General features: G+C 47.4%; 11 protein-coding genes across 11 annotated transcripts; 5 read left to right on the top strand and 6 right to left on the bottom strand.

Annotated features, from left to right (window-relative positions):
• Window positions 1-359: 359 nt before the first annotated feature.
• On the top strand, window positions 360-2,214 carry UA08_05239 (hypothetical protein; the record flags this gene model as incomplete). Its single annotated transcript, XM_020267539.1, has 2 exons — window positions 360-808; window positions 879-2,214. 2 exons carry the CDS (start codon window positions 360-362, stop codon window positions 2,212-2,214), a joined length of 1,785 nt encoding a protein of 594 aa, XP_020119862.1.
• Window positions 2,215-2,857: 643 nt separating this feature from the next.
• On the bottom strand, window positions 2,858-4,271 carry UA08_05238 (hypothetical protein; the record flags this gene model as incomplete). Its single annotated transcript, XM_020267538.1, has 3 exons — window positions 2,858-3,673; window positions 3,731-3,891; window positions 3,950-4,271. The coding sequence occupies 3 exons, from the start codon at window positions 4,269-4,271 to the stop codon at window positions 2,858-2,860; spliced, it is 1,299 nt and encodes a 432-aa protein (XP_020119861.1).
• Window positions 4,272-5,139: 868 nt separating this feature from the next.
• UA08_05237 (hypothetical protein) lies at window positions 5,140-6,034 on the bottom strand (the record flags this gene model as incomplete). Its single annotated transcript, XM_020267537.1, has 4 exons — window positions 5,140-5,165; window positions 5,242-5,248; window positions 5,419-5,822; window positions 5,911-6,034. The coding sequence occupies 4 exons, from the start codon at window positions 6,032-6,034 to the stop codon at window positions 5,140-5,142; spliced, it is 561 nt and encodes a 186-aa protein (XP_020119860.1).
• A 400-nt stretch (window positions 6,035-6,434) lies between these two features.
• Window positions 6,435-7,058, top strand: UA08_05236 (hypothetical protein; the record flags this gene model as incomplete). Its single annotated transcript, XM_020267536.1, has 1 exon — window positions 6,435-7,058. One exon carries the CDS (start codon window positions 6,435-6,437, stop codon window positions 7,056-7,058), a length of 624 nt encoding a protein of 207 aa, XP_020119856.1.
• Window positions 7,059-7,947: 889 nt separating this feature from the next.
• On the bottom strand, window positions 7,948-9,777 carry UA08_05235 (putative amino-acid permease; the record flags this gene model as incomplete). Its single annotated transcript, XM_020267534.1, has 3 exons — window positions 7,948-8,752; window positions 8,811-9,502; window positions 9,622-9,777. 3 exons carry the CDS (start codon window positions 9,775-9,777, stop codon window positions 7,948-7,950), a joined length of 1,653 nt encoding a protein of 550 aa, XP_020119436.1.
• Window positions 9,778-11,840: 2,063 nt separating this feature from the next.
• UA08_05234 (hypothetical protein) lies at window positions 11,841-13,061 on the top strand (the record flags this gene model as incomplete). The annotated part of the gene is made up of 1 exon (XM_020267533.1): window positions 11,841-13,061. The coding sequence occupies one exon, from the start codon at window positions 11,841-11,843 to the stop codon at window positions 13,059-13,061; it is 1,221 nt and encodes a 406-aa protein (XP_020119695.1).
• A 3,290-nt stretch (window positions 13,062-16,351) lies between these two features.
• UA08_05233 (hypothetical protein) lies at window positions 16,352-17,205 on the bottom strand (the record flags this gene model as incomplete). Its single annotated transcript, XM_020267532.1, has 3 exons — window positions 16,352-16,746; window positions 16,794-16,883; window positions 16,950-17,205. 3 exons carry the CDS (start codon window positions 17,203-17,205, stop codon window positions 16,352-16,354), a joined length of 741 nt encoding a protein of 246 aa, XP_020119696.1.
• Window positions 17,206-18,176: 971 nt separating this feature from the next.
• UA08_05232 (hypothetical protein) lies at window positions 18,177-20,110 on the top strand (the record flags this gene model as incomplete). Its single annotated transcript, XM_020267531.1, has 5 exons — window positions 18,177-18,332; window positions 18,406-18,687; window positions 18,756-19,049; window positions 19,162-19,342; window positions 19,422-20,110. 5 exons carry the CDS (start codon window positions 18,177-18,179, stop codon window positions 20,108-20,110), a joined length of 1,602 nt encoding a protein of 533 aa, XP_020119470.1.
• A 1,549-nt stretch (window positions 20,111-21,659) lies between these two features.
• On the bottom strand, window positions 21,660-22,190 carry UA08_05231 (hypothetical protein; the record flags this gene model as incomplete). Its single annotated transcript, XM_020267530.1, has 3 exons — window positions 21,660-21,716; window positions 21,864-22,000; window positions 22,037-22,190. The coding sequence occupies 3 exons, from the start codon at window positions 22,188-22,190 to the stop codon at window positions 21,660-21,662; spliced, it is 348 nt and encodes a 115-aa protein (XP_020119393.1).
• A 1,000-nt stretch (window positions 22,191-23,190) lies between these two features.
• UA08_05230 (hypothetical protein) lies at window positions 23,191-25,523 on the bottom strand (the record flags this gene model as incomplete). Its single annotated transcript, XM_020267529.1, has 6 exons — window positions 23,191-23,576; window positions 23,644-23,846; window positions 23,927-24,586; window positions 24,644-24,685; window positions 24,745-24,833; window positions 24,903-25,523. 6 exons carry the CDS (start codon window positions 25,521-25,523, stop codon window positions 23,191-23,193), a joined length of 2,001 nt encoding a protein of 666 aa, XP_020119699.1.
• A 287-nt stretch (window positions 25,524-25,810) lies between these two features.
• On the top strand, window positions 25,811-27,037 carry UA08_05229 (hypothetical protein; the record flags this gene model as incomplete). The annotated part of the gene is made up of 2 exons (XM_020267528.1): window positions 25,811-25,817; window positions 25,878-27,037. The coding sequence occupies 2 exons, from the start codon at window positions 25,811-25,813 to the stop codon at window positions 27,035-27,037; spliced, it is 1,167 nt and encodes a 388-aa protein (XP_020119471.1).
• Between the last annotated feature and the right edge of the window lie 163 nt (window positions 27,038-27,200).

The raw sequence follows: 27,200 nt of genomic DNA, 5'->3' as shown, positions 1-27,200 counted from the left end.
TTTGCGCCCAGGATTTCCCCGCTCTGGCCGCCGACCCACCAGCCAACTTGAATTTCTCGAAGGGATGGAACTTTTTTTCTTGCAGCGTCAAACGTGCAGAAAGCAGAGTTTGAAGATTCTGACCGACAAATCGTCGTGCCTTCCTTGTGCGCTGCTTATCGCCTTCCCACCTGCCGTTTTCGCCGCTCCTTCCCCACCGCCAGCCGTTTATTAAGAGAGCATCGCGGCCCTTTCTTTTCCCTCTCTTCTTCTTCTCTGCAAGCCAGGCAGCTCAAGTCAATCGCTGAGGGAAGAAGACAGCCACGTAGCTGTTGAACAGCCCTTTTGTCTCGTCGTCCCTTTTCGTCTCCCGAATCATCATGGCTCAACCCGCCAGCCTCATTGGTGACGGTGGCGATCCGCGCCTTCACGAGAAGGAGCGTGATATTGCCGATGCTGTGGAAGCACGCGGAGGAATCCGTCCCCAGCACCGTCCCATCCACGATACTTCCGTCTCGTTCGAGGAGTACAACTACTATGCCCAGCTGGCTCGTGCCGAGGAGGATACCTATGTCGACCATGACCAGGAGCGCGGTTGGATCTCCCTTATCTTCCCCTCCAAGTCCGACTCTGGTGTCCAGGTCAGTACTGAGCAGAAGGACCCCGCCGCCAACAATTCCACGGCGACTGCCAACGTCTCCGATGACGAGTGGACCAACGCCTCTCGTGCCCTTCGTACTGCCACTCGCGGTGCCATTTTCTACCTGATTACAACTGATATTCTGGGTCCTTTCGGTCTTCCATATGCCTTTGGAAGTATGGGCTGGGGGTGAGTGGCTCTAGAACATGCTCTCTCTTGAAAAAAAAAAAAGACAAATAGAAACTGACCGTAGTTTTAGTCCTGGTGTTGCCCTTTTCACCGTCTTCGCTGCTCTGGCCATTTACTCCGGCTACCTGCTCTGGGTCTGCTTTATGGGTCTCGACTCCTTCCAGTTCCCCATTCGCCATTTTGGAGATCTCGGTTTCCGTCTTTATGGTCCATGGATGCGCTACTTGTGTAACATCTTGCAGAGCATTCAGCTGATTCTCAATGTTGGTTTGATTGTCATCTCCAACGGAGAAGCCCTGTCCGAAGTTTCAAAGTACAAGCTCTGCTTCATTGTTTGCTGCTTGATCTGGGCCATTGTCGGCTTCATCGTCGGTCAGATTCGTACCTTGCAGAAATTCGGCTGGATCGCCAATGCTGCTGTCTGGATAAACTTGATCTGCATGTTCATCAGTATGGGTGGTGCTGCCCACAGCCCGCCTAACTACCAGGCCATTGGCTCATCCGCTGGTATTTCCATTAACGGCGGTGCTCTTGTCACTCCCAACGCTGAAGGAGTCTATCCACCTGTCACTACTTCTGGCGGTCTTCCCAACACCGGTGGCTTTGCTAGCTCTATTAGCGGGGCCATGAACGCTGTCTTCTCTTACGGTGGTGCTATGGTTTTCCCCGAGTTCATGGCCGAGATGAAACGACCCAAAGACTTCTTGACTGGCATGTGGGCTGCTCAGGCCTTCATCTACTTCTGGTACATGTTCTACGGTCTGTTCATGTACGGATACCAGGGACAGTACGTTGTCAACCCTAGTTACTTGGGTGTTGGTGGATATGCCATTCAGACTGCCGGTAATGTTTTCGCCATGGTGAGCGCTGTCATTGCTGCTGCTTTGTATGGAAACATTGGTGTCAAGGTGCTCTACAACAGCATCTTCGTCGAGTTTCTCCGCTTCCCTCCTCTCACCACCAAGCGCGGAAAGATCTCCTGGGTCGCTATCATCCCAATTTATTGGGCTGTTGCCTTTGTCATTGCTGCTGCCATTCCCAACTTCTCTGGCCTGACATCCGTTGTTGCCTCGTTCTGTATTCTGCACTTCACCTACACTTTCCCACCATTCCTTGCTACCGCATTCTGGATCAAGAAGTTTGCCATGCAGGAGGGTGAAGGCTTCCAGCCGGAAACCGGAGAAACCATTCGCAAAGACTCCGGCTTCAAACGCTTTGTCCGAGGCCTCTTCTTCCCCGGCTGGGCTACCAACAAATATTTCTACATGAGCATCTTCAACATCTTTTACTGTCTTGGTGCTTTGGCTCTCGCTGGGTTAGGTGCTTACTCGTCTATTGAGACATTGAAAGCGGCATACGCCTCAAGTGTCACTACTTCGTTCACATGCAAGAGCCCCGTGGGTTAGGGTGTTTGAAAAAAGTTTTACGTTGTTGTCATCATATGATGGCACATAATTTGTGTCGATTGACTGGTTGATCGTCTACTTGTAGATATTGTACCATATAATTTCATGTATATTTTTCCTCTCCAAAAGGAGATAAATAGCGTGTTTTATTATGTGTAATACTAATACCATTATTTCGAATATCTACTCTCATACCAGATCAAAAGCTTAGATCAGCATCAAATCAGCTGATTAGCACAGCGAAGCTCTGCTATATTACCGGTACAGTTGCACTGGTGAATGGTTAAGCTAGTGTAATTGGATAGAAATGAAATACAAAACCCCACACTTATTGCAACAGACTGTTGTGTAGCAGATATGCCAGGCTCGGTCTGTGGTCCTATTATGACATGCGTCTGCTTTGGTAAGATGTCACTAGGCCCTTGACGATTGCTTTGCTTTCTTTGTATATCGAGAGGAGAAGCAGTCAGGATGCGTACATGTTAGGGATGGGAATAGTTTGATGTCAAGAGCAAGAAAAAGGAAGCAAGATGAACTGTTCGCATAGGATTGGAAATTGAAACTCAAAGAAATGATAGAGTGCTTCGATCTGCTATTGTAAAACCTGTCCCATAAAAACACGACGGACTGTTATGCTACACAATCACTGACCTTCGACGTCCATCGAAGATTCGGTCACGGTATCAAGTGAAGAACGTGCACCGGCAGTCGCTTTATGCAAGCCAGTCGAGACAGAAGACGGATCAGACGAGTGTGATTCAGGTTCACTATAGGTAGATCCAAATTCAGTCACGTAGTCGTCATCCTCCATTTCGGCGAGGTCCTTAGCTAGTGCCCCAATCACATTGCCGTCATCGTCATAATAGTCATCGTTCACATCAGCAGCTGCACTGATGGCTGCTGCCCGGTGGAGGAACCACTGCATCTCCATGATTTCCCATTCTGGCAGGGGGTGAGAAATAGGATCGTGGGTCTCCAAGGTAATCATGTCGCCAGAACGGATTGGCTCTCCGGTTTCATGATTCCACAATCGAGAACGAGCAGGTCCCACAGAACCCATAACGCCCAGCGGTGGCCTGGTTTCCAGAATTACCAAAGACCTGGGATTTCCTCTGAAATCTCCGCAGGATAACCAGAAAAACTGAACGACAAATCGTTTCTGGTCATCAGAAAGGGAGATCGGCTTGAGAACGAAGTACGCTTTACCATAGTACCGATGTGCACTTGGAGAAAGGCTGATCATATTGTAACAAAGTTCGTCATAACCCCCGTTGGGAAAGACTGCTTGTTTCCAGGACTGAAGGCGGCGTTCGGACCAAAACGTGCCTAATAGTGCCCAAAAGCTAGTACGAAAAGTGTCATCCGGACGACTGTTGTGTAGACTGAACGGGTATATATGCGCCACGTCGTGTGTGCCGTCTTTAGTCAAAACACAGGCATTCCCATCTCTCTCGTTGCACTACCACTAGTCAGTGAGGGGTTGTAAAAATGGCAAGGAACGCTGGTAGAAACCCACTGTTGTGACTGCCTGTGCAGATCGTTTCCGAGAGCCCCCAGACATTTCCAATTCGTCTAGTTTGCGTTTCAGGGTTGATGGGATGGCCACATTTGACCCAGAAATCGTCGGAATCGAAGTGCTGGCGTTCGACTGTTGCACGTTGCGAGTTTTTGACAGCCCTATTCAAAGCTAGAAAGAAAACGTGAGCGCTGGAAAACATAGGGCAGATGGATGTACAAGTAGGCAGCAATGTTATGAGGTTATTGGTTTCTAAATGTCCACGAAGGGTCGTATGGCCAGAGGCAGGATCTGCGGTGACTGCGTGAATCAAAGTCTCAAACCGTTCGATGTCGGACAGCCATAGGCAAGCCCAGGCGGAGGGGAAAGACGTTAATCCTATCAGTTGAACTAGACGATTGAGTAGATCAAGGCGCTGAGGATCATAAAATTTCTCTTCAACGGTAGCAGAAATGGCACCAGAAGTTAGGTCTGCTGGTGCAGTGCCAGGTGGATGTGCACTGGCGGTTGGCACAGAGGGGCCAGGTTCTAGCGATGCCATCGTAACAGTAGAGTTTTGTCTAATATGGCGCCAAAAAGGGTCCCTTATAGAGCTTTTCTAGGAGTCGTGTAAATTGTGCTTTTTCAGGTGTAATGCTCCGTTGTCACATCGTTTGACTCGAGAAGTGAAGAAGATGCGTGTGAAGGGCAGCGGCGTATTAGATTGATGGGAAGTTGCTGCCTCCTGTTTGAGCCTCAGGCCCACCACAGTCTATGGAGCATATTAGATGTGAGTGCATGGCGGTCCCAAAGAGGCATACAAGACTTATGGTATCTCGTTTCATAGTTTGCCCCGGCGGTTCCCCTTTTGGAAACCGCTGCGCACGACAGAGTTTTACGTGCGTATCTGCGATATGGTTTCAGCATGTGTTGTACGATCAAGAAATTTGCTATAGATCTACCTCCAATAGATAGAATGACCAGCAGTATACTACTGCCAATCCTCGCCATTATGAACGGAACCAATGCCTCCTTGAGGATAGAGCAACAATGGCCACGTGTATTGGATCAATATCTCGCAGAATGAACATGATGACACCAGATATTATTGCGATTTTGTATCCCTAATTTTGCGTTAAATCATTCTAATTGAAATCATTTCATAAGCATGCAGCCCCCTTAAGCCCATTACGTAGATATATCAATATCCAAACCGAAAACCAGAACCAAGAAAGTTGAAAACACCACTCAACCCTCTACTATGAATTATCATTGAGAATGTTGCAATATGGTGCGCTTTATTGATCAGGCATTGTACAATTCTAGGCTAGCCCTAGGTCCTCTACCTGCAATACTAGTATACATAGCGTGACCGAGTTTTACTGCTGTCTGTACTACATAATTGGTCCAATATGTCGATATCTCCCATTCTAATGCGTTCCAAGTTTCGAGGTGACTAATGGAATGTATGTAGTTATAACTTAGCAGCTATCATTTCGATGTCAAACATTACATGTCAGAGTCACACTTACGTACGCACTGTATACCTGGATAGTACAAACTTTACCAAACTTCATTGTATTGATTCTTCCAAGGAAACTAACTAGTTCGAACAGGGATATCTTGCTTCTGAAAAAAAGAAAAGAAAAAAAAAAAAACATGCAGAAATCAAAACACGAATCCTACATACCAAAGATCTAGTTACTCACGAAATAGTTCCCCGCCACAATTCCCCCTGTCAAGCCCAACTCCTTCTCATACTTCTCCAAGTCGAACCACATGCGCGCAAAATTACCCACTTTCTTGCCATCCTTTGGCGCATACTTGCTCACATCCAGCGACTCCGGCTGCTTGTACAGGAAAAAGCAGTAGCGATGCGGTGAGCTCGGTGGCGGCGGCGCTGGTCCAATGTAGTTGGCAATGAATGGTTCTGAGGAAGTCAACACCCCTGTACTTGGGTCGTGCTTGAAACCCGGCTGCACCCAGTGCAGGATGGGGCCGAGACCGGGCCAGGACACGAATGGAGCGTCGATGTCAATAGCTATCATGATGTAGGTGTCTGTAGAGAAAGCCAGAGAGGCAGGGAGGCGTAGCTCTGGTGGGCTTTGTCCGTCTAGATGATGTAAATTAGTACCTAATGTATGCAACGGCGTCTTCTTCACTTTCCAAAAAGCAAAGCTCTTGGATGGAATTGAACATACCTGCTTTCGGAATCTTTGCGCCTGTTGCAACATCTTTGTGCGGGCCAATTGACAATCCAAGGGTTTTGGACTGATCCTTCTTAATTTCCTCAAGATAGGAATTGATGTTTTTGGACGAAGGCATTGTTGCTTGTCAGAAGGTCCTCTCTTTAATTCAAACCGGAAGACGTAAGTCAATTGATCCTAAAGAATGGCGAAGGGAAAGGGGGATCCCAAGCGTTATAAATTCATGTGCAGAATAGGTTCGCGAGCGAAGCACATGGCGACTTTCATTCAGAATTGCCTAATGCGGCAATCGTCCGGGGTAATTGTCCTGCCGAGCTGTCGCCGGAGTTAAGCGTAAATCCGCAAAACCCGTAGCCCTATGAGAGCTGTGAGCACCCTGATTGGTTATTTGTACACCCCGTGTTATAGAGATAGCGCAATCGCACTAATCAGTTTAGGCAGCAACATGAGCACTAATTGACCGATGCATATAAAAAATGCCACGACCTTACAATACCAAACATTCACTTACAATAAGTATGTCCACCTCGTCACAGTCACAGTCTGCCCTTCCGTACAGTGGCTCCTGCCACTGCGGTTTTATCCAATATGTGGCAGTGATCCCCCTGCCACCAGCCAAGGCGCCTAACCCCCATCAATCGACGCCATCACGCGCCCGCTTCTACAAATGCAATTGCACGACCTGCCAGAAAATGGGTTACTTTCATATGCGCCTCCCGGACGCAGCGAATCAGTTTTTCGTCTTAGCTCCGCCTGATCTCGAATCAATAGGTGATTATCGCTGCGGCAGCGGTCACGTGCAGTGGTTCTTTTGCCCTACATGCGGTGTGCGGTGCTTCGCGACCGCAGGGCCGTGGATAAAGGATGAGATCAGCAGGGACCTGGTTGACAAGGCAATCTCGCCGAAGAGATTTGAAGGGCGAGATAGGCTATCTGTGTGGCGGATGGATCCGGCTCTGTACCTGGAGCAGAAGACGGGGTATGTGAGTGTCAATGCCCTCACCATTGACCAAGATCAGCAGCATGGCCAGAGTCTGGATCTAAGGCACTTGGTTGACCAGAAACTGGTTGAGTATATGGATTGCAAGGAGAGGAAGGGGGAAAAGAGATACACCTATCCTTATGAGGGGGGAACGTGGTGAGCCAAGACTACTGCTATTTGAATAAGAGGGTTTGGTATAGAGGTTTTGTGGCCGGCGTGAGTAGAAGCCTGGAATGCATTCCCATTTCCATGAGTTCAGGGTGAGAGACGAATTGATGAAACAGCTACAGGCCTGCCTTATGTTGAAATCCTGAAAATGATCCTGTTCATACATGCATTGATTCTCTCAAAAGTCTACAGGTGAACCCAGCCGCTTTGGAGGGTAACAATATCACTTTGATCTTATACAGCTAAGGCTTCGTGGGGTGCCTCAGCAGGTTAATGCTTTTAGGCTCGGTCTTCTGGTGAGCCACAGATAGCTAGCTCATGGTCTCCTCAGTTGCCGACGTTCCTGAAAGTGGCCTGAATTGGAGTGGATGACAGCAATCCTAAACGGATTAGCCTTTGGACGCATAGGCATATGGTGGGAGTATACACCAGTTACTTTACTCATCCGAAAGTGTATAGCTTATTGGGGTGTGTCTCTATAATAAGGGGTGTCCGCCTAGTAAGTCCATATGTGCATGTATTATGTATGATCCTAACGTCGAGATCTTGGATTCTCATGGACTATATTGCGGTGTCATGTTCTATGTATAATGATCGGCAGGATACTACGTGATCAGCAATGGGATCACTCGTTGTATAATCAAGCCGTTAAAGAATCACGAGACAATCCACTATGGCAAAGGAATACCTCTCTAATCAAGTTTTTTAATTTGAATTCATTTCTAAGCTTCTTCTGACATGGTATATAGTATTACATAGTACAAAATACAGATAGATGGATGAAGGCTTAAAGGGCGCTGCTTCGATAATATTCCAGAAATTGCAAAGCCAAGTCACTTGCATCATACATATCACAGATATTTAGATTGATGACTGTCAGATCAAGCCGAAATAGTTTGTTCTTTTTGCTCTGTATTTTTGACAGAAACCGCCTCCAAAATGCCACCCTCTCCCTGAATTGTGGTTTCCTTGAGTGGACCAACATAGAACTTCCTTCCTCTTATAAACCAGTAAACGGTAGAACAGAGGAAAATGAAGGCCATGAAGGCAATGGCATAATTCATGTTTTCAGCAGTAACAGGTTGCGCCGTTGGGAAGAAGAAAATGACCGAGACAAAAGCCGTCCACAAGACAGCCCAAAGATTGACCCAGTACGAAAATTTACCCATGTGCCACGGGCCAGGTTCGAATCGACCAAAAACCATCTTGCAAATCACGGGAATCATGTACGACCAGTCAAGGGCAATGGCAGTGATGTTGAAGACACCCTCGATAGCGGCATAATTACCAAGAGCGATCAAGTTGATGGCAATGCACCAGAAGACGGAGAACCACACGGCGTAGAGCGGAGTTCCGGTTATAGGGTTGACCTTGGCCCAGATATTGGAAAACGGGAGCAAGCGGTCGCGAGAAAAGGCAAAGACCGTACGAGCGAGAGATTGAGTGGCAGTGAGGCAAATAAATTGCAAGAGGACAACGGCGCATGAAGCATAAACGAGACCGCCAGCCTTGCCAAGACTGTTGTAGAAAATCTGGGCCACGGGCTGATCCATAGGAGAGTTGAGGATTGTACTTGGGTCGCCCATACAGAAACACAATACAATGTTGAACAGCCACCCGACAACATAGACAGTGGCCATAGCAAGGAAGATTGCCCAGGGGGCTTTGACTTCCGGATTTTGGATCCTAATACATGCTTAGCAGATTAAATTACAGGGGAGATAAAAGAGAGTATACAACTCACTCTTCGGCGATGTGTGCTGTCGCATCATAATCGGTCATTGTCCACGAGACAGACAAGAATCCAAATAGATACGCGAAGCCGTTTGGAGTCCATCCAGACGCATTGTCAATATTGGTAAAGACGTACTTTGCATCGTGTCTGTCTTCGGTTTTGGCTAGCAGCGCAATACTGCAGGTGACTACCACAAGCAAGTGGAAAATGACATACGACCTAGTCATCTTCTCCATCCAACCGGTAGGTATGGAGTTGAGAATACCACACAGAACAGTCAAACCAGCCATTACGCCGACAGTTTCTCCAGTTGATGGACTCCAGGTGAAGTCCCGGCCCATAGACACTGCCGCCAACAGCATTTGGGCCGCTCCGTACTCTGACGAAGCAACACCAGCGACCTGACCCAGCAGGTTGATCCAACCTGTGAGCCAGCTAATTGATGGCACCCATCGCGAGGGAGCAAGACGGGAGACGGTGAAATACAGGCCACCGCTTGTTGGGTAGGCCGAAACTAATTCGGAAACCGAGGCAGCAATACACATACAACCAAAACCGGAAATCAGCCAACACCAAATTACAGCGGAGGAGCCTCCGGCTTCGAGGGGATACGAAAAGGTAGTCGCGATGGTGGCAAAGAGGCCAGAAATACTGAAAGCGAACGAAAACGTGGATAGATAACCGAATTCGCGCTTGAAGACCTGCTTTGTGTTAATAACAATGTTCTTCTTGATTGCTCAAAGGGGTTTGAGATGCTGGGGCCAAGCTCTGTCCGAAACTACATGTAGAATGCTAGACTGAGAGAGTGTGATGGGCGTACCGGTTGGTAACCGAATTGCTCGGCCAAGGCTCTATCAGCGTCAGAAAGTTCATCTAGCTGAAGAATGCGCTGGTTGTTTTTTTTCACTGGTCCGGGCGCATTGGGTGACGCAGTGTTCTTGTCCAGGGAGTTCTTTTCGCTATTGGAGGCCGACATTTTTGTTTACCAGATTGTGATTAACTTGTTGCTTTCGCTTGATTTGTTCCAAGGTTTGTCGCGTTAGGCGTTGTTTATGTTGTTTGGGGCGTGAGTATATAAATTTATACTCTTCGTATACACTGTCGTAGTTTTTACCGCTACTTGAAATAGCGTACTATCCTCTTGCGTTGCGATGGGAGTTCAATAAGCGTATGTTGGTCCATGGACTGCCTCTCGATCACGCGGAGAAAAATTTGAGGCCGTAAAAGTCGCACGGGCAAGCTCGTAGTTCCTGACTCTACACAGGAAGCAGAAAGGGAGGGGAAGAGTGAAAACAGATGAAAAGAAAGAGGGAAAAACTAAAGCTTATTAAAGCCTACGAAAAATTTTGTCCCGAATGAGAGCAAAGATAAGTGGATCGGGGCCGTTCCATCATGCGAGTGAAAACTTTCCCGATCGGGAACTAGGGAGGGGGAACGGGATGGCTGATTGGCGCTAGGCGGAGATAGCTACAGACTCCCACGTTGCCATCGATCAATCAAGAGCGCGTGTGGCAGCGGCTGCAAGAATTGCACGCTAGCGCGTTGTAATTTGCCGGGGCCTGAGAGAAACCCACGATTTAGCGCGCGTCTTAGCCATAGTTACCCGCGTGGTTGCAACCATGCGCAGCCAATGAGATATAGTGCACAGGCGGGGTGTAATCAATATTGAAATCTTTGCACTCTAGCGTCGCTGCGCAATGACGCAACTAGCATCCCACCCATCTATTTCAGCCACTCACAGCCGCCGCAGGAATATTGCTAGCTTCCGCTTGTCTGCTGCCGATTGGCTGGCACACTGTCCTGCTCCACTGCCGAGTAAGCAAATTACCAAATTCCGAATAGCGTTCCTCCATAGTAGGAGGGCCCTTTTTTATGGTGCTCGTGTGCTTTCTGACCATTTTCTCTCTAGGCTTGTCACCGCGGGATAGCTTTACTATTCTTGACCCTTGCAAGCACAGGGGTACATGTTATCTCCTTTCCTCTCTTGGTTATTTTACGCGCTGTTCTCTCAGCAATGCGTAGATGGCCCTTATCTTCGTATTGTTTGCTTGAGATAAGCATGCCGCTTATGCAGCAGGCTTCGGTGTGGCCGTTATCTCATGACTGCACCCTGATTAAGACTTGCTACGTGTCAGAGGCGTCAGAATGAGTTTGGGGGCTGGTACCTTGGCTGCCTATCTAACTTCAATGATCACACTCCAAGCCATGTCGATTTAATTGGTCGTCCCGTGGTAAGGTCCGATGCAGTACCACAGTATATCCCTATCTAGAGTATTTAAGAGTGCTTCTATAACATTGATTGATATACGCTTTGCTTAATCTCGGTCGGTAAGAATAGAATCAAAGATTCTGCTAGATTATCGTAGCTTGGAGAACAAGCTTGAATTCATCAGTCCTAATAGCTAGCAATGCCTCCCTAGGTAGATTAAGTGCTACAATTTATAGTATTTCTTAAAGATAACGTATATTAATCAAGTATGATAAGCCACTTCATGATATCAGTCCTGGTATCAATATAGACTGTTTATACTAAAGCGTTCGCTAGGCGGTCAGGATGGCTAGCTACCCTTCTATTAACTTATCCATCATCTCATTGACTGGACTAAGAAAGGTGCTGTGTGGTTCTTTGGACGCCGAGTTGATATTCACAGCCATACCTATTAGATTGCCTATTAGATTGCCTAATACCGGGAAGGTATTATGCCTAAGGCACCAACACGATGGGCCCTCTGGCGCTTCGACTTCGCAGTCATATTTTGTTTCATTCCTTTGAACATGTTTTTGGATACTCTACTGACAAACGTAATGATGGGGTACCAATATTATTATTATCTTCTTATCCTTATACTTTCATAATTTCTGCTTTGACTGCCATGGGCACTAAGCGGAGGTGCTTGTCCGCTTGGAGGAGGCCGCGGACTTTGGTGTGCGACGCAGCAGCCACATAGTTATAAAATAAAGCAGAAAAATTGACAATATTTCAAGGCCTTGCCATTCTGGAAATTATTATTAATATATAATCCGACGAAGTCAGAACCAATGGACGCCACAAACGAAGTCTTTGCATCCCCGGATACCAGCTTTGCCCTACAAGGGTTTAGAGCTCTAGTCCCTGTGGCAGCAGAAGAAAACCGAACCTACCTCAATGCCTCATTCCAACTCCCGATGAACCTCAAAGTTCATTCAGCCATCAACAAGTTTCTCATCGATGCCACGATCAATCCAAACCCCAAGGCCGATTGGCAGGCAAGCGCCGTGCAAGCGCAGGCTCGTCTAGCTGAATATCTGAATGTAGCCCCAACTTCACTCGCGTTCACGCGTGATACTACCGAGGGACTGAATCTTTTCCAGCGCTCCCTCAAGCTTCAACCCGGCAGCAACGTTGTTCTTCTGGAAGACGAGCATCCCAATCATCTATACGGATGGTTCGCCCTGGCCGACCAGGGACTGGAAGTGCGTCGGGTGAAAGTGGAAGGCAACGATGCGAGCTCTGGGTGTGCAAATGCCCAAACATTCGCCGCGTATGTTGACGCAAAGACTGTTGCCATTGGCATATCAAGTGTCATGTTCCACAACGGCCAACTGAATGATGTCCGCGATATCTGCGCTGTTTACAGACCCCGCGGAATCCATGTGCTTGTCGATATCACACAGCACGTTGGCGTGGCTCCGATCGATCTGACAGCATGGCATGTCTCCGCGGCGGCATTCAGTTGCCACAAGGGCCTAGGAACACCGACTGGACTCGGTTGTTTGTATATTGACCCGGCTGTCCTCGGAGAATTACATACCACACCACCGATTGTTGGGGCAGGAGCTGTTTCCAACGTTCCGGGCACGCTTGTAGCTGACCCAAATGTTACCTACTGGCCTACAACAAAAAGATACGAGCATCTGAACGTGTCGCTCCTCACTGCCACAGCACTCGACGCATCGCTATCATTGATCACTGGTGAGATTAGAATCGTTAGATTGGAGAAGCATTTCCGATCACTTGGCAGGGAATTGATTCTGCGGTGCCAGTCTCTTGGTGTGTCGGTCGCTGGTAGTAATATTGCTTCACAGCGAGCACCGCACATATATGTTCTGCGTCTGCTGCACCCTGATTGGCAAAGCCATTTCCGAGAATCGAATATCTACGTATCCCACAACCGGTGCGGTGTGAGAGTGTCCCTAGGATTCTACAATAATCTTGATGACATCAATAGTCTAGTGGGATGCATTGAAGCTGGACTTGCAAAGGGTATAGTTGCTGCTTGAAGGAATGGAAACACCTAACCTAGACTGTATACGCATGTATCCACACTATTGCCCGATAGAAAACGGGCCACGGAAATCACCGCCTAGTTCATATCCATCAGGAGAACATGAGTCAAGTCCGAATAGACCCTGGTGAACTGGAAGCAGCATACCAGGTATGTCGGAATAGCTGTCCAGTTCATCTGGTTTTATAAATTTTCTTCCATTAGAGTGTGTATATACTGTCCAGTAAATTTCCTTGACCACCCAAATCCTCTGGAAGCTCAGGAAGCAGGGAATTTGTTGTCATCGGTTGTGCCTTCGCTCTCGTGGCTGGGCGGGCGCCGAACCTTTTGCGAAGGACCTTGTGGCAATAAACGAAATGAGACGCATTCGAGCCTCTTCTGCTAGCTTGCGAATCTGTGAGCAGACTTAAAGCACTTTCAGTAAGAATGAAATGCGGAAGTCGCTGGCCAGCTGTTGTGCGGGGGAGGTATAGATTATAGAGATGATGGCCATGACAACAGCGTAGACTATCATCGATTGCTACATGTTTGCCGCCCCCCGATTACGAAATTGGTGGGCAATCATGATGATTGTTTCACAGGATCCTGTGCATAGCGTCTGAGATGCGTTGTTTAGGAGACATCCGCCTGAAGGACGAATAAAGTGTCGGTTTAGGGAAATGTTGATGCTATGATAGAAGAGACTGTGTGGGACAAGAGTTTGGGCTGTGTACAGAAACAGCTTCACTTACCGGGTGGTGATGATGTAGCGGATCGTGTTGTGATGAAGGCAGAATCCATCTTGAACTATCAGGCAACTCGGCATGCCAACGACCTAGCCGGAAATTGAGCTCTCCAAGTCGGTAGACACCAGCCGCATGTGACCCCAGGAACTCAGACGAGCGTCATTGACTCCACTAGGAACATTTGCCGCAGTTGCAGAATCTATCCAAATGGATACTGGTTGGCTGATGATTTTGCAGTGTACCTAAGCCAAATTGAGTTGATTGTATTGCCGCAGAGCAAAGAGGGGGTTACATGTACCCGAGTGTAGAGATCTCAGAGAAGATACATCTCTTGAGTGATGCTTTGCGCGGCATCGCAGCCTTTAAAAAAAACAGTGATGTCATCCTTCAGCGTGAGCCCATCGAGCAGGGTATTCCTCTCGCTGCTCGGAAGAAAACCTCATGCCGTCTTTCTAGCGCCTTGGGGTATTCCTGAGATACCGGTCGACGGCGAGCATCCTGAAATTCTAGATGGGAATATTTGGAACATGGAAAAATGCGATTGCATTTGATCTGAAATTAGTCTTGACCTTTCCATCGATATCTAATTTTGTAATTTGTCAAAGTAACGATGTTAAACGTGTCAACTAATTTTAATCTCTCATTCATAGGACAGTTAGCATGACCCATGGATGACCATGTATGTATTGCCTAACGTCCGTTGCTAGATGAGCTTCAAAACAACAACGACTTCTTATTCACCATACCCTACCATATCGTCACCGTCAAACTAAACTATATCCTGGACATTATACTGTGGCCAGGATGTCCACGGGAATATACTGAAAATAGTGCATATAGGCTAGTCGGAATAATAAGGCGACGTGGATGAGATCAATGATAGAAGCAATATCTGAGACTCAAAACATCCCGTATTGGCAATATCTGACGGAGAGAAAATCTCTGGTGCAAAGACGAGCGGTGCTAAAAGGCGTCACCGCTGTGTGAGAGCTCCCAGAACGGATATTTGTCAGTCAATGACAAAAAGAACCCAATAATGTTTTGCTTGATGAAAACTTAGAATGGAAAGTTCCCGCACAAAGAAAGCAAATAGAGCTATTTCACGACAGATCCTGGAACCTCTCATGAAAATATCAGTTAATGCTAAGAATCCTGCACCCTTGATCTGCCCATATTCTGATATAAAAGCATGTCTACGACCAACACACTCAAACACAAAAGTTGAGACAAAGTTTCAACTTTATAAATTATCTTCTCGACCATCGACATTCTTATCGAAGCCAAATCTCTAAAAACCCGAAGACGAAAATGGATTTTGATCGATCCTACTCGCGAAACCGAATGCTGAACATTTCACTATTACCGGTCGAAGTTATTCTAGCAGTTACTGACTACTTCATTGCCTACAAAAACAAATCAAACAACAGGGACATTCTAGTTCTTTCTCTGGTATCTCGGCATTTCAACTCCATTCTCGCTCCAGTTCTCATAAGGTATAATCTGCAGCACATGAGTAGTAGTGGCCTGAGATGGGCCGTTTCTCGTAGCAACAAAAATATTTTGAAAAATTGCTGAAGAACGGTGGAAGCATCGCATCGGCCGAGTGTGGGCATCCGCTGCTGTTGGCCATCAAAAAAGGAAATATCGACATGCTCACCTTTCTCTTGGCTACTACAAGTAAAGATCAAGTAGCAGAGGCCTTGTTACAGGAAGTCAACAGCATAAACGACACAGTGTAATATAGAGGAATACGTTGTCCTATAATTGCATACGTGGCATTCGAGGAGTATAGACATGTAAGTCTTTACAGGTGCAAGGAATAACTCTCAAGCACAACTCTAGTGTACAACCCTATGAGATACTAACCCTGACCCTGCCACGGAAAAAGTTTACCCGAAGCGGGCCAGCGGCTCCATTCAGCCGCCACACTGAGGTCGCCCAAATAAATCAATTACCTAGGTATCATAGCATTCGCTAGAAGATAGCCTCATTGCTGAATCATGAGTTTCTACAAGCTATGATGATGCTTGTTTTGCCTTGGATGGGTCCTATGTCGAAGATATTCTTTAGAATCCATGTGTTCTTTACAGAAGAGATGAAATTTTATATGCGTTGATCGTTGCAAAGAGTCTGTGGGAAAGGGGATGTCAACCGGTCCGTAGAGGCGCGCAGAGCAGTCCGTGCTATTGGAACAGTGTTGAAACAGGGCTCCGACCAACCAAATCCCGCTATCCCGACAGCTTCGGGTGGTGAAGATGTTGCAGCATTGGAAAATCGGTTTGCTGACGTGAACAACCCGGCATGGTTTTCTGAACAGATGTCAGCAGTAGCTGCACACATCTATCCGGCCCGTTCTAATTATGCGCTTGATGTCAATATGGCGACTTTTGGAAGCTTAAGGGACGACTTCGCCACTGAGCCTGTGGAGGAGAGCTGGGCAGGGGTAATTTGAATTGATTCTCCTGTTGAGGCTATTCCACGTATTACGAACAGGGGAAAACATTGATTCCTCAAGCTTGCGTGTATTAACTAGCCAGGGAACAGAATACAACATGCACTTTTAATTATCTTTGTGCATAACCAAATCAAGTCTCTTCTCCTTAAACTTAAGGTCCGTAATGTCCTTCTTTTCAAGCACAGTTAGCCGACAGCTGCGAATCTCCTTCCTAGCAAGGATCTCCTGGTAATTCTTAGCAAAATGCGATGCTTTAAAGAAGCCTGTCTTCTCTGCTGACTCGTCGACTTCCACACGCAAGCCGAGATAGACCTCGTTGAAACGAATGTTCGTTTGTTCATTATCGCGGCAGGCCACATTGGCCATGGAGAATAGCGTACCCTGTGTCATTGCCGGACCAGCACGCATACCGCCATCGCCCTGAGCGCCGGTGCAAAGAGTCCAGGTGCTATTTGGGTTGTTTTTTTTCAGCAAATACGGGATTGTAGCTCGGTATGCAACTATGTACAAATTAGCTTACTATCAAAGGAACAAGAGGAACACGTACAGAAGTTTGTCTCAAAGTTGACATTCAGCGACTCCCTCAATTCCTCGTTGCTTATTTCATGCAGAGGTGTCATGTCGTACTTTCCGCCCGCTTACCAGAATACATGTATCAGCAGTGCTTCTGTGAATATGTCTATCTACCTTACCAACAACATACCGGCTGAATAGACATGTTGAAATGCTGGTAACTTGCCAGCCTTGACCTGAGCAACAACACCTTCAATCCCACTCACGGATGTTATGTCGGCCTCGACAGTGGTGATTCCCTCTCGTGTCCCGGCATGTTGGTACAGTTTTTCAGCAGAGGCTTGGTTGCGGACAATGGCCAGAACGGTACGCTGTGAACGCAAGGCGCCAATTATGGCAGCGACGCCAATATTACCGGTTGACCCAATGACAAGAACAGTTTCCATTTTCCAGACTGCGGTAGAGAAGCCGTTCGGGTTCACTCTTCATTTTCCTGGCAGACGCCCGGGCGTTTTTATATTACTTCAACCATCCATACCCCGACATCATGCTATCGGCATTAGAATGTTTATCTCCAGCAGCCGTAGCACCATGATCCGTTTTTAGCAACTTCTATGTCGATTCCGCAGAGGTTGACCGATAAGTCCATGAAATTGACGTGAATTGAGTAAGGACGGGTGGGGCTCTGCGGGCGAAGCTAATCTATATGAGCTAGCGCACCCGCTGGTGCAGAGCGGATTAGCTAAGCCAAATAAGGAAAAGCCTGTCTGGATGTTTCGACGATCGACTCGTTTGTAATGAATGATTATTCAAACTTGGCGCTTGTTTAAAAAGAGGCCGCACCACCGATTCCTAGTACCAACATCTGACTTAGGTTCTCTTGGGCGATTGTTAAAGCTTTCGGAGGAACTTCATTTTCAGCAACGCCGCGCTCCATAGCACCATCTAGTTTTCTCTTCTATGATTGCATGTACAATATTCACCATCATCCTTAGACACGCATCTGTGTGTTCTCCATTGAAGTGTATCTATCCCAAATACTGCTTTTCCCTCGTAGCCTTTTGGGACATCGGCTAAGGGACTGCGTGTACTATCTGGATTGTCGGACATCGGACAGCGGACAGTCGGACAGTCATCACGTGACGATGAATGTAGAAATGAAGCTCGGTCCTCATTGGTCAATGAACATATACTGCGCTCATCCCGTCCACCGTCCGCTATACATGGACCGACATATATAGGACCAGCAATGATGCTTTCTGCAACATAAACTTTTGCTCAACAGTCATTCTCTTGTTCCTCGTTTCCTTAATTCTAGCTCATTCACATTTTACGGTGGAAAACTATCTTCAACAAACGGTCTCAAAAGACGTGCATTTAGAAATTTACACTCGTTTACTCCCAAAAGCAGGAAAAAATGGAGTTATCTGAGGGTAGCAAGCTACGGCATCCGGAGAAGGTCGAGACTTCGAAGGCATCACCGAACACTGCCGACGACCATGAATATCCGTCAGGTCTTAGGTTCGCACTGCTGATGGTCTCCCTTTACATTTCCATGTTTCTAGTTGCCTTAGTACGCTCAGCCCCTTGCATGCCTTTGTGAGTACCTTTGGTAGTTGTGGTTTACTGATAAGTCTCATTTGCAGGACAAACTTATCATCTCAACTGCCACTCCCGAAATAACCAACGAATTCCACGCAGAAGATGATGTAGGCTGGTACGGCACAGCCTACCTGCTAACAAACTGTGCCTTTTTACTGGTCTTTGGAAAATTATACACCTTTTTGAACGTTAAAACTGTCTTCCTCTGCACGCTGGTTTTGTTCGAGGTAGGCTCTGCGATTTGTGGAGCAGCGCCCAACTCAGTCGCTTTCATCATTGGCAGGGCTATTGCTGGCTTGGGAGCCGCAGGTGTCCAGGAAGGCATTGTATGTCTTCGCCTCCTTGTGTAGTACTTATCATTGAAGATTTATTTGCTCACAAAGTGACGTATTAGCTCGTCCTCGTTATCTACGCGGTTCCGCTTCCAAAACGACCTCAGTATCAAGGATTATTTGGTGCCGTGTACGGTATATCTTCCATTATCGGCCCTTTGATCGGTGGTGCCTTCACATCAAATGTTACTTGGAGGTGGTGCTTTTATATTAATCTTCCTCTTGGGGGCGTGGTTCTATTGTTTATCTTTTTCCTGCTCCAAGTGCCAACTGCTGCTGTTTCCAAAGGACCCTCTACCTGGAAGCAGAATTTGCAGCAGCTCAATATCGAAGGCGTTATCGCACTGCTTCCCGGGGTAATCTGCTTATGTTTGGCTCTAGAATGGGGTGGCTTCACGTACAGTGTAACTTTCTTCTCCCACCTCGTACTTTTTTCACCTTGGGCACGCAGAGCTAATCATGCTTCAGTGGAGCAATGGACGTATCATCGCCTTACTTACCGTCGGTCTCGCACTATTGATTGCTTTCATCCTAATCCAAATATGGAGGCCAAAGACAGCCACTGTGCCAGTGCACATCTTCACGCAGCGAAGCATCCTTTCTGGTTTCTGGGTGAGCTGTTGTGTTGGTGTACACATGACAATGTTTGGTAAGTTATCTACTCCGAAAAATAACTGTATTATTACATTACCGTGATGATGATTCGATACTGATTGAGAAATACAAAGTGTATTACCTTCCCATCTGGTTTCAGGCCGTTAAAGGCAATTCAGCTGTTGAAAGTGGCATCCACCTCCTGCCTTTGGTAATTGCCATGGTTGTTTCATCTATTATTGCCGGCGTTGGAACGACTAAAACCGGATATTACACACCGTTTTTGATTGCCGGCACTTGCATTGTAGCTATTGGCTCTGGTTTGCTCACCATGCTTGAGGTCAACACGAGCACAGGAAAATGGATCGGTTACCAGATAATGTATGGCTTTGGTTTGGGTGGATGCTTCCAGGCGCCCAATATGGCTGCACAGACCGTCCTTCCACGCCATGAAGTAGCTATTGGTGCTTCACTCATGCTTTTTGGTCAGACACTTTTCAGTGCCATCTTCGTCTCAGTCGGCCAAAATGTCCTCGACCAACACCTGTCCAGCCGCCTCGCCAAGATTGCAGGTATTCACATCACTCCTAACCAAATCAATACAGCTGGTATCACTGGGATTTTCGAGCTCATTCCAACTCAGTATCACGGTGCGGTTCTACAGGCTTACAACGCCTCGCTGCATGTATGTTACATAGTCGCTCTTACTTTTGCTTGTCTCTCCGTCATTGGCAGTATTTGCATGGAATGGCGCAATGTCAAGAACGAAGGCAGGAGGCAAATAGAGGGGCAAACGAATCCAACCGACGAAGAAGTTCTGTAGTTCTTCTGTGAACAGCAAGAACAGGACTGATTATTTGAGATAATGAAAGAAAAGAGGCTGGGGGGGATGGTAACCAAAAGAATAAGGGAGAAAGATAGAGACCGATTCTAATATTGTCAGCATCTATTGTCAATGGACATCAACGATATCTGAAGATTGCAATGCCATATGGCCCCAATTATTGGGAGAAGCTTGCGGAATAAAGCATATGTATTGTATCGAATTACATTATATTAACTAATAACATCTATTCAAGTACTGGGTGTACAACTAAACATTTCGATCAACTAGCTAATTAGGGAATGTACTTACATATACTCACGTGTGATCTAAACAGGCTAGGAACTAGACACGAACCACGTATGTGTCTGAATTGATGTGACTAGGAGGTTCAGAGGGTTAGAAAGTGGAATGGACATTAGTATTGTAACGAGGATATTCCATGCATCGGGGATGAACTCCGAGAGAACAATTCGACGACGTGCAAATCTATGCCTTGGATAAGTGCAACCTCTGGTTGCTCGTGAATTAGGCATATCTTTTTCTCTTTGATGAATCAAGGGCGGTCGGCTCTAACTATGCCAAATACCAATTAATTCATGCAGCTAAACGAAAAAGTCGATCATGTTTTAGCTTGGACTGGTACAGCCTTGCTTGTGTCTCAACAAGCGGACCGAGTGAGTAAAGCATTCCGCTCGCCCTGCTCTGAGTATTGGAAGGGAAATTGTCTCATGATATATCTACCTATAGTAGTGAGTTCAAAAGGCGCCATACTTCGCTTTGATGTAGAACTAAAACTGTTGTGGCATGATACCCGATTTCGGGGTACTTAGTGATTAACGAGGATGGATACAAGTCACAGGTCAGGGTTTGTAAAGTGACCGGAGCTACCCCATTCAGTAGATGAATGGATAACTATAATTTCTTTTTCTGTTTCATCTTCGTTTGCTCTCCCCCTATTTCCACCCTTATGCTGCTTTTCCCTCTCTCACTTTCAAAAGTTAGAGAAGCAAGACCGACGTTACAAGCTGATCTCTTGATAGTCGTGCTCTATGCACATTGTCAAAGACAATTGCAACAGAAGAGAAGAGAAGATCAGTGCGGTGATAGGAAAGGGAGAAAATGACCTCCGAAGTTACCACCGACGAGTTCACAACTTCAGAGCCCTCAAGTACAAGTTCCATATCCTCGACACAGTCCTTTAGCAAAACAACAGCGACGTCAATAACCTCAACACAAACCCTGCTCGGCCCTTTGACTACAACTTGGACTGCACCCAGCGATTGCAATCAAACATGGGTTGATTGTCTATTCTGCAATTACGCCTTGCGAGCCCAAACATGCGGTGACGGAAGCAATATTCTACGAGATAATCCCACTTGCTGGCCTCTTATGAGCTCAAATATGGCCACCACTTCTGAGTCGTATCCAACGTCGGGCTTTTATTCTCCTGGTATTGCATGCCCCGCGGGATATGTAACAGCGTGTGCCATGAAAGGCGGATCGGATGGGTTGCAAACGACAGTACCTGGTAGTCAGCGATTTGATTTTAGTTTTTCACCGACATTTGGGGAGACAGCAGTAGGATGTTGTCCAACGTAAGTCTCTTTTTTGATTCAAATCTTATCATCATTTGTCAGATAAAGGAGAAACTTGATTCAAAGTGACTGAACTCGTTTTTCAGAGGTTACGCATGCGCCAGCGCCGGTAGCGATCAATCATGCACACGCCAAATCGCCTCTACAACACAAACCCTCTCAATCTGCTCGAATGGCACTTCATGGCTATCAACACAGATAACTTTGCCTGGCACTGTATCGAAATTGCTGCCAGGAGAGTCAAGCACCATGGCATTTACCACAACCTTAACAGAAATGACGATATGGGCACCTTTATTCCAACTCAATTATCAAGCTACGGATTTACCTACATCCGAATCCTCGTGGTCTTTGCCCTCGCCTTCTTCTTCTTCTAGTACTGCTATTACTACTACTCTATTGACATCAACCACATCATCTTCATCTTCTGATACGACCATTGTAGTCGCAATCACTGTCCCTGTTGTGGCAGTTTTGCTCATTGCGGCGGGATCAGCATGGCTCTGGTATCGAAGAAAACTCAAGCAACAGGCCTTATATCAGCCAGCACAGCCTTATTCACCCTCCGAGCTGTTCACACACACTACCCCTTTCGAGATGGCTGCAGTACAAGGCCCCATTGAGATGCCCGGTCTCAAAACCCCAGGCTCAGATGCTGCAGTGTATGAAATGGATGGTTGTGGTCATGCCTAAAGCAATGGCAATGATGACAATTAGATGTATCTCTATATATTCGTTCTGTGTGTATGTTATATATCGTCAATGATCATTCTGTTGAGGCACTCAATTTGTTCCCTTCCCTATTGTTTACATACATCAAACCCTAACGCCAAGAGTTGTCTACCTAACAGAAACAAGAGAGGACGCGAGGAAATGGAAAAGCAACAAGAGTACATTGGACATGCCATCATTTGCTTCGGCATGATGACACTATCCACGTCCCTTTTCCACATATACTTGGGTTCCATAGTCTGGAAACCCGAAAACCCACGAACAGAGCAGGAAAGTGCTCTTTTTCTTGTTACGACCATGTTTTTCTTCTGGGCACTGGCTACTCTGTGGGGTTATGGATTCTATCTCTGGATTGAGAACTCTGCCCAGGTCTTGGTCATTCAACGGAACAATTCACTCATTGGTGGAATTGCAATGGTAAATATAGGTTTGAAGTGGACTTATCTATGGGTGCCTTCGGCCACAATCAGAACTTTTGGTGAGAGAAAGCACTTTAGGAGCGCTGAGGAGTGTAGATGGCACTTCATTTTGCTATAGCTGCTCAACGATTGTGGTGTAACATGTCTTTCTCCAATGGGGCTCCAAAATATTTTCAAACACGGTACATAACATGTTATAGCAGACATGCCAACACACTGTCCCAAGGCCGTCATACATTGATAATATTCATGAGTTGTAATCAGTCTGGGCACCATCGACCCTTACATATCACCGCAGAGTTAAACCTACATAGTCCGCAACACAAACTATTTATCCTGGTACCCAAACATTCGCCTCCCTTTTCCAAGTCGGCAAACTATTATCGCTCCTCAACTTTATCAAGGTTGTCGGCAGCGTCACATCCCATGGATCACCCTGCGTAATTTCTTGCTCCTGCTTGCCGAGGCGCTCAGCAAGCTCGTCCGCAATTGGGACGTAAGCACCGCTCGTGATGAGCGGCAATGGACCACCATTCCATGGAACACCAAAGCGCATGAAGTGATCGATGGCGGCTTCGAATCCGGGCCTCGCTGGGACAACGACTCGGGAAAAGCCGCTCTTCAAGAACTCGTCGAATACCGGATCAGGGTCATTGATGGTTAGATTTGAGGTCCAGCCAGACTTCTCGCCCCAGAAGTAGGGATACGCGATGTACACTAAAATAACACGGTTAGCAAGAGAAGATGACTTGTTTGGGTGGTAATGGAGGAAGGCAGCACGTACTGATCTGATCCCACTCAAACGCCTGCTCAAAGAAGCGAACGTAAAATCCCTCAGCCTCGGCCTCATTCAGGTTGATCTCTGGCCAGCCACAGGAATTCTTGCGTGTGATGGAGTTGAAAAGATCATAATGCTGCGCTGTCAGGATCGAAATGCTTTGCTTCTTTAACTCTGACTTGATCGTGTTCAAATTCGCCGTAGGATTACTTTTTGTTGTGCTCCGTGTCAGTCCCAATACAAGTCATCGTGGGAAAAAAAAAAAAAGACTATACAACCTGATACTTACGTCCCCTGAATGGTTATACCCTCCTGGAGCTTCTGGCGGGCAAGCTTCTCATCATACTCCTGCATGCGCGCTTTATAAGCCGACATCAACTTCGCATGTGTCTCAGCCTGCCACTGCTGCGTCCGCCTGTAAGTGACACGGCACAGGACCTCGACCGAGACGACGGCGTTAGGTATACCCCAAGTAGTGAACGCCCAAGGAACGGAACCCCCACTAGTGACGGCGGTGCCATTGTACCAGTTGACGAGGCTCGTTCCCCATGACCACACACCGTCGTAGCCGAACCGGTGAGTCTCGCTGCCAACTTGTGCGTCAATGACGCACTTCTTCGCCCACGCATTCCTTAGGGCTGAGACGGTACCCCAGACGGCTTCATAGCCGGAAGGGATGGAAAGAATGGCGCCATGCTCATAGTAGACGTTGGACTCGCCGCCGCCGACCTTGGCTTGATCGCTGATGGTAACGAAGTCCTCCGGGGGTGGAAGTACGTCGGTTGCTTGATACTTCAGAGTGAGGTTGCCAATGTTGGAGGCGCTGATGTCTGCGGGTTTGAGTGTGAAAGGCATCGGCTTTTCTAGTAGCAGGCCTGGCTCGGCGTTGTTGGCTCCCTCGGCGATTGCGTAGGTGAGAAAGGCAGCTGGCTCGGGAATCATGAAGTCGCTGTGTGCAAGAATCTGTCAACACTATTCCCGGTGACATGGTGTTCGTCAAACTTACAAAATCATTCTCAATCCATAGTTGAAGATGTGCGCCTCGTACCTAATGCTCCGTTAAAACACAACTGTAGCGCGCCTGTATAGGAGGAGAATTTGCCGTACACTTTGTTCAGCCATTGGTATACTCCCGAAATATGATCGGCACCATTGCTGTTGTTAATCCCATGTTGATTGTCTTCGACGGTCTCGTTCTGTTTAAGTCAGCCGAATGTTTCCCTTTACTTCGTGCACAGCTGGCTGGGATCGAAGTGGACACTGACAAATGTAGTCGTTAACTCCTTCTGCATTACTTGCTCAGAAATCTTCTTCACCGTCCGATCCAGCACATCCTGGCTGTACTTGCTCGCAGCCTTATTGACTTCCTCACCGCTCCGGCTCACACTGCCCTCGACGCTTGCATCGACGGTCACGGCCGGACCGTACTTTGCCGAGGCCTTGAGCGAACCCTTCAAACTCTGATCATCTTTGATGGTGTTGGACGCTTCCTTGCTCATTTCGAACCGACTAGTGGTCGACAATTCGTGCTCCTCGTTCTTGTTTGTCTCAGTCTCGGTGCTGATCGTACCCTCTGTCCTCCTCGTCGTCTTGTGCGTTCTCTGCTTGCTCTCCCCTTTGAGCACATTCTCAACGTGAGCAATGTCGGCTCCCTGATAGCTCTTGAGGGTCTGTTTGACTACAAGCAGATCGGCAACACCTGAGGGTGTGACTTTGCCCTTAGTAGTTGGGATCTGCCCGTCAACGGGTACGCGAACTGGCAGAATCACATATCGGTACTCTACTGCGGCACAAGCTGGGCATCTGCGCTCTTGGAATCGACTTGCCTTCAAGCTGTGTGCTCGAATTCGTGCCTGGGCATGCGATATCAATACAATACGATCCATCTATGATGCGATCTCCACAGATTTCGGACGGCATGTTGGGTTACTATCTCAAGGGCATTTTCTACATCGCCGCTATCGTCGAGATAAAAACCGAAGGATCGGGATGTCGAGAGTTACCCTTCTCCAAGTCTAAGCTCGAGACATTGACCCGCCCAGAAAGGACAATCCTTCGCGCATCAGCAGAAAGAGAGTAGGCCAGCGCGGCTCAGGCTGCGGAGCGGGCCGCGAAAGCATTTAGGAAGGAAGTGGATGACTTTCTCCCTCAGGTAAGGCGTCTTGCGGGAACAATGACTTGTATCAATCATATCTGCCATCCGGATACATAGATACTAGCGACGGAAACCGGCAATCAAGTATCTCGCGACTTAGAGCGTCTGCTTGAGGCTACAGGCCTGCAGATCCACGGCGTCACGACCAAATTTGAGCTCCTCCAAGATCCACTCAAACAGAGAGCAAAAGTGCTTGCAGTAGTTCCACGAAAGGGAGACACAACAGCACTCAAGAAAACAGTTGAGGACGAGAACAAGCAGCGGAACACATGGTTCCAATTCGAGCCTTTCGCATTACCCTTCGATGCCCCGAATCTCAAGAATCTTTGCCGATCTCTCCTCCACACTGCAAATAGACTCGCATTCCCGCAACCAGTCAACCCGGGCACAAGCCCAGTAGACTTCATCACATACATGAGCACTGTCTACAATCTCGCACTCGCATACCTCGCCAGCTCAGGGAGCCACGGCGTCGACAACGCCAACAAGGCAGTCATGCAATGGCTACGGCACATCGACTATGCAAGCCCCAACTTCCAAGAAGCCCTCGGCGAACTCGACAGTAAATGGATCGCCTTTGTTGCCACCCGTAATATAGCCATGATCGACTGGGTGGCAGATCCTCTGGAACCGATCAGCATCAAAGTCTCTCACTTTGGCGCCTCCCTCGATGGCCCCACCATCAATTCACCCAAACAAACCCTAGCCAAGATAAGGGACAGCCGTCTTAACATCAGCGACCTCACTGGTTGGGCAGGCGACCTCATAACATTTTATGTCGACTGGCAGGTCGCTGTGCGTGCTTCAAAGACCACGCTCTCAGGGTATGACTTTTGCCTTGACCGGCTGGCGCAGCCAGAATATAAGCAGGAGTACGTTACCACCGCCAAGTTGCGCGATTTTGTGGAGGATGCAGATGCCTTTAACATCGGCAAAGCGCTAAATGCGGACCCAGCAAGGACTATCGTCCAAGAGATGACGGACTTGTTCCGGCCCGACGGAGGGTATACAAATCGGTTTCATAGGTTTTGGGAGAAGAGATTCAGCGGATCAGTGAAGGTTGCGACTGAGCTAGCGGACCATTTGCTTTCGACAAATGGTATAGCCGATCTAGTTGCGATTGTACGGCTGCGACTCATTAAGAAAGAGGAGCACCGCAGGAGCATTGTGCCTCCGATCACCAGGCCAGAGGCACTTGGCGGGAGTGTGAGGGCCGGGGGTTCTGTAAGGGTTTTGCGGAGGTGATGCAGCAGCTAGCTCTATCTGGGTAAATAATTCATTCATCTTCGTATAGTCAGACGAATCACACACTGTTTGTTGGTGTGAACCTAGGGTAAATGGGAGTAATCAATCAAAAATGTCTGTGTATATCTTGATTTTAACTTTAAAGTGTAATCAGATTGAGCAT

This window comes from Talaromyces atroroseus (assembly GCF_001907595.1).
Source record: "Talaromyces atroroseus strain IBT 11181 chromosome Unknown scaffold_6, whole genome shotgun sequence".
NCBI classification, from domain to species: domain Eukaryota; kingdom Fungi; phylum Ascomycota; class Eurotiomycetes; order Eurotiales; family Trichocomaceae; genus Talaromyces; species Talaromyces atroroseus.
Note: the sequence above shows the minus strand (reverse complement) of the source record. Positions and strands in the feature narration are given on the sequence as shown.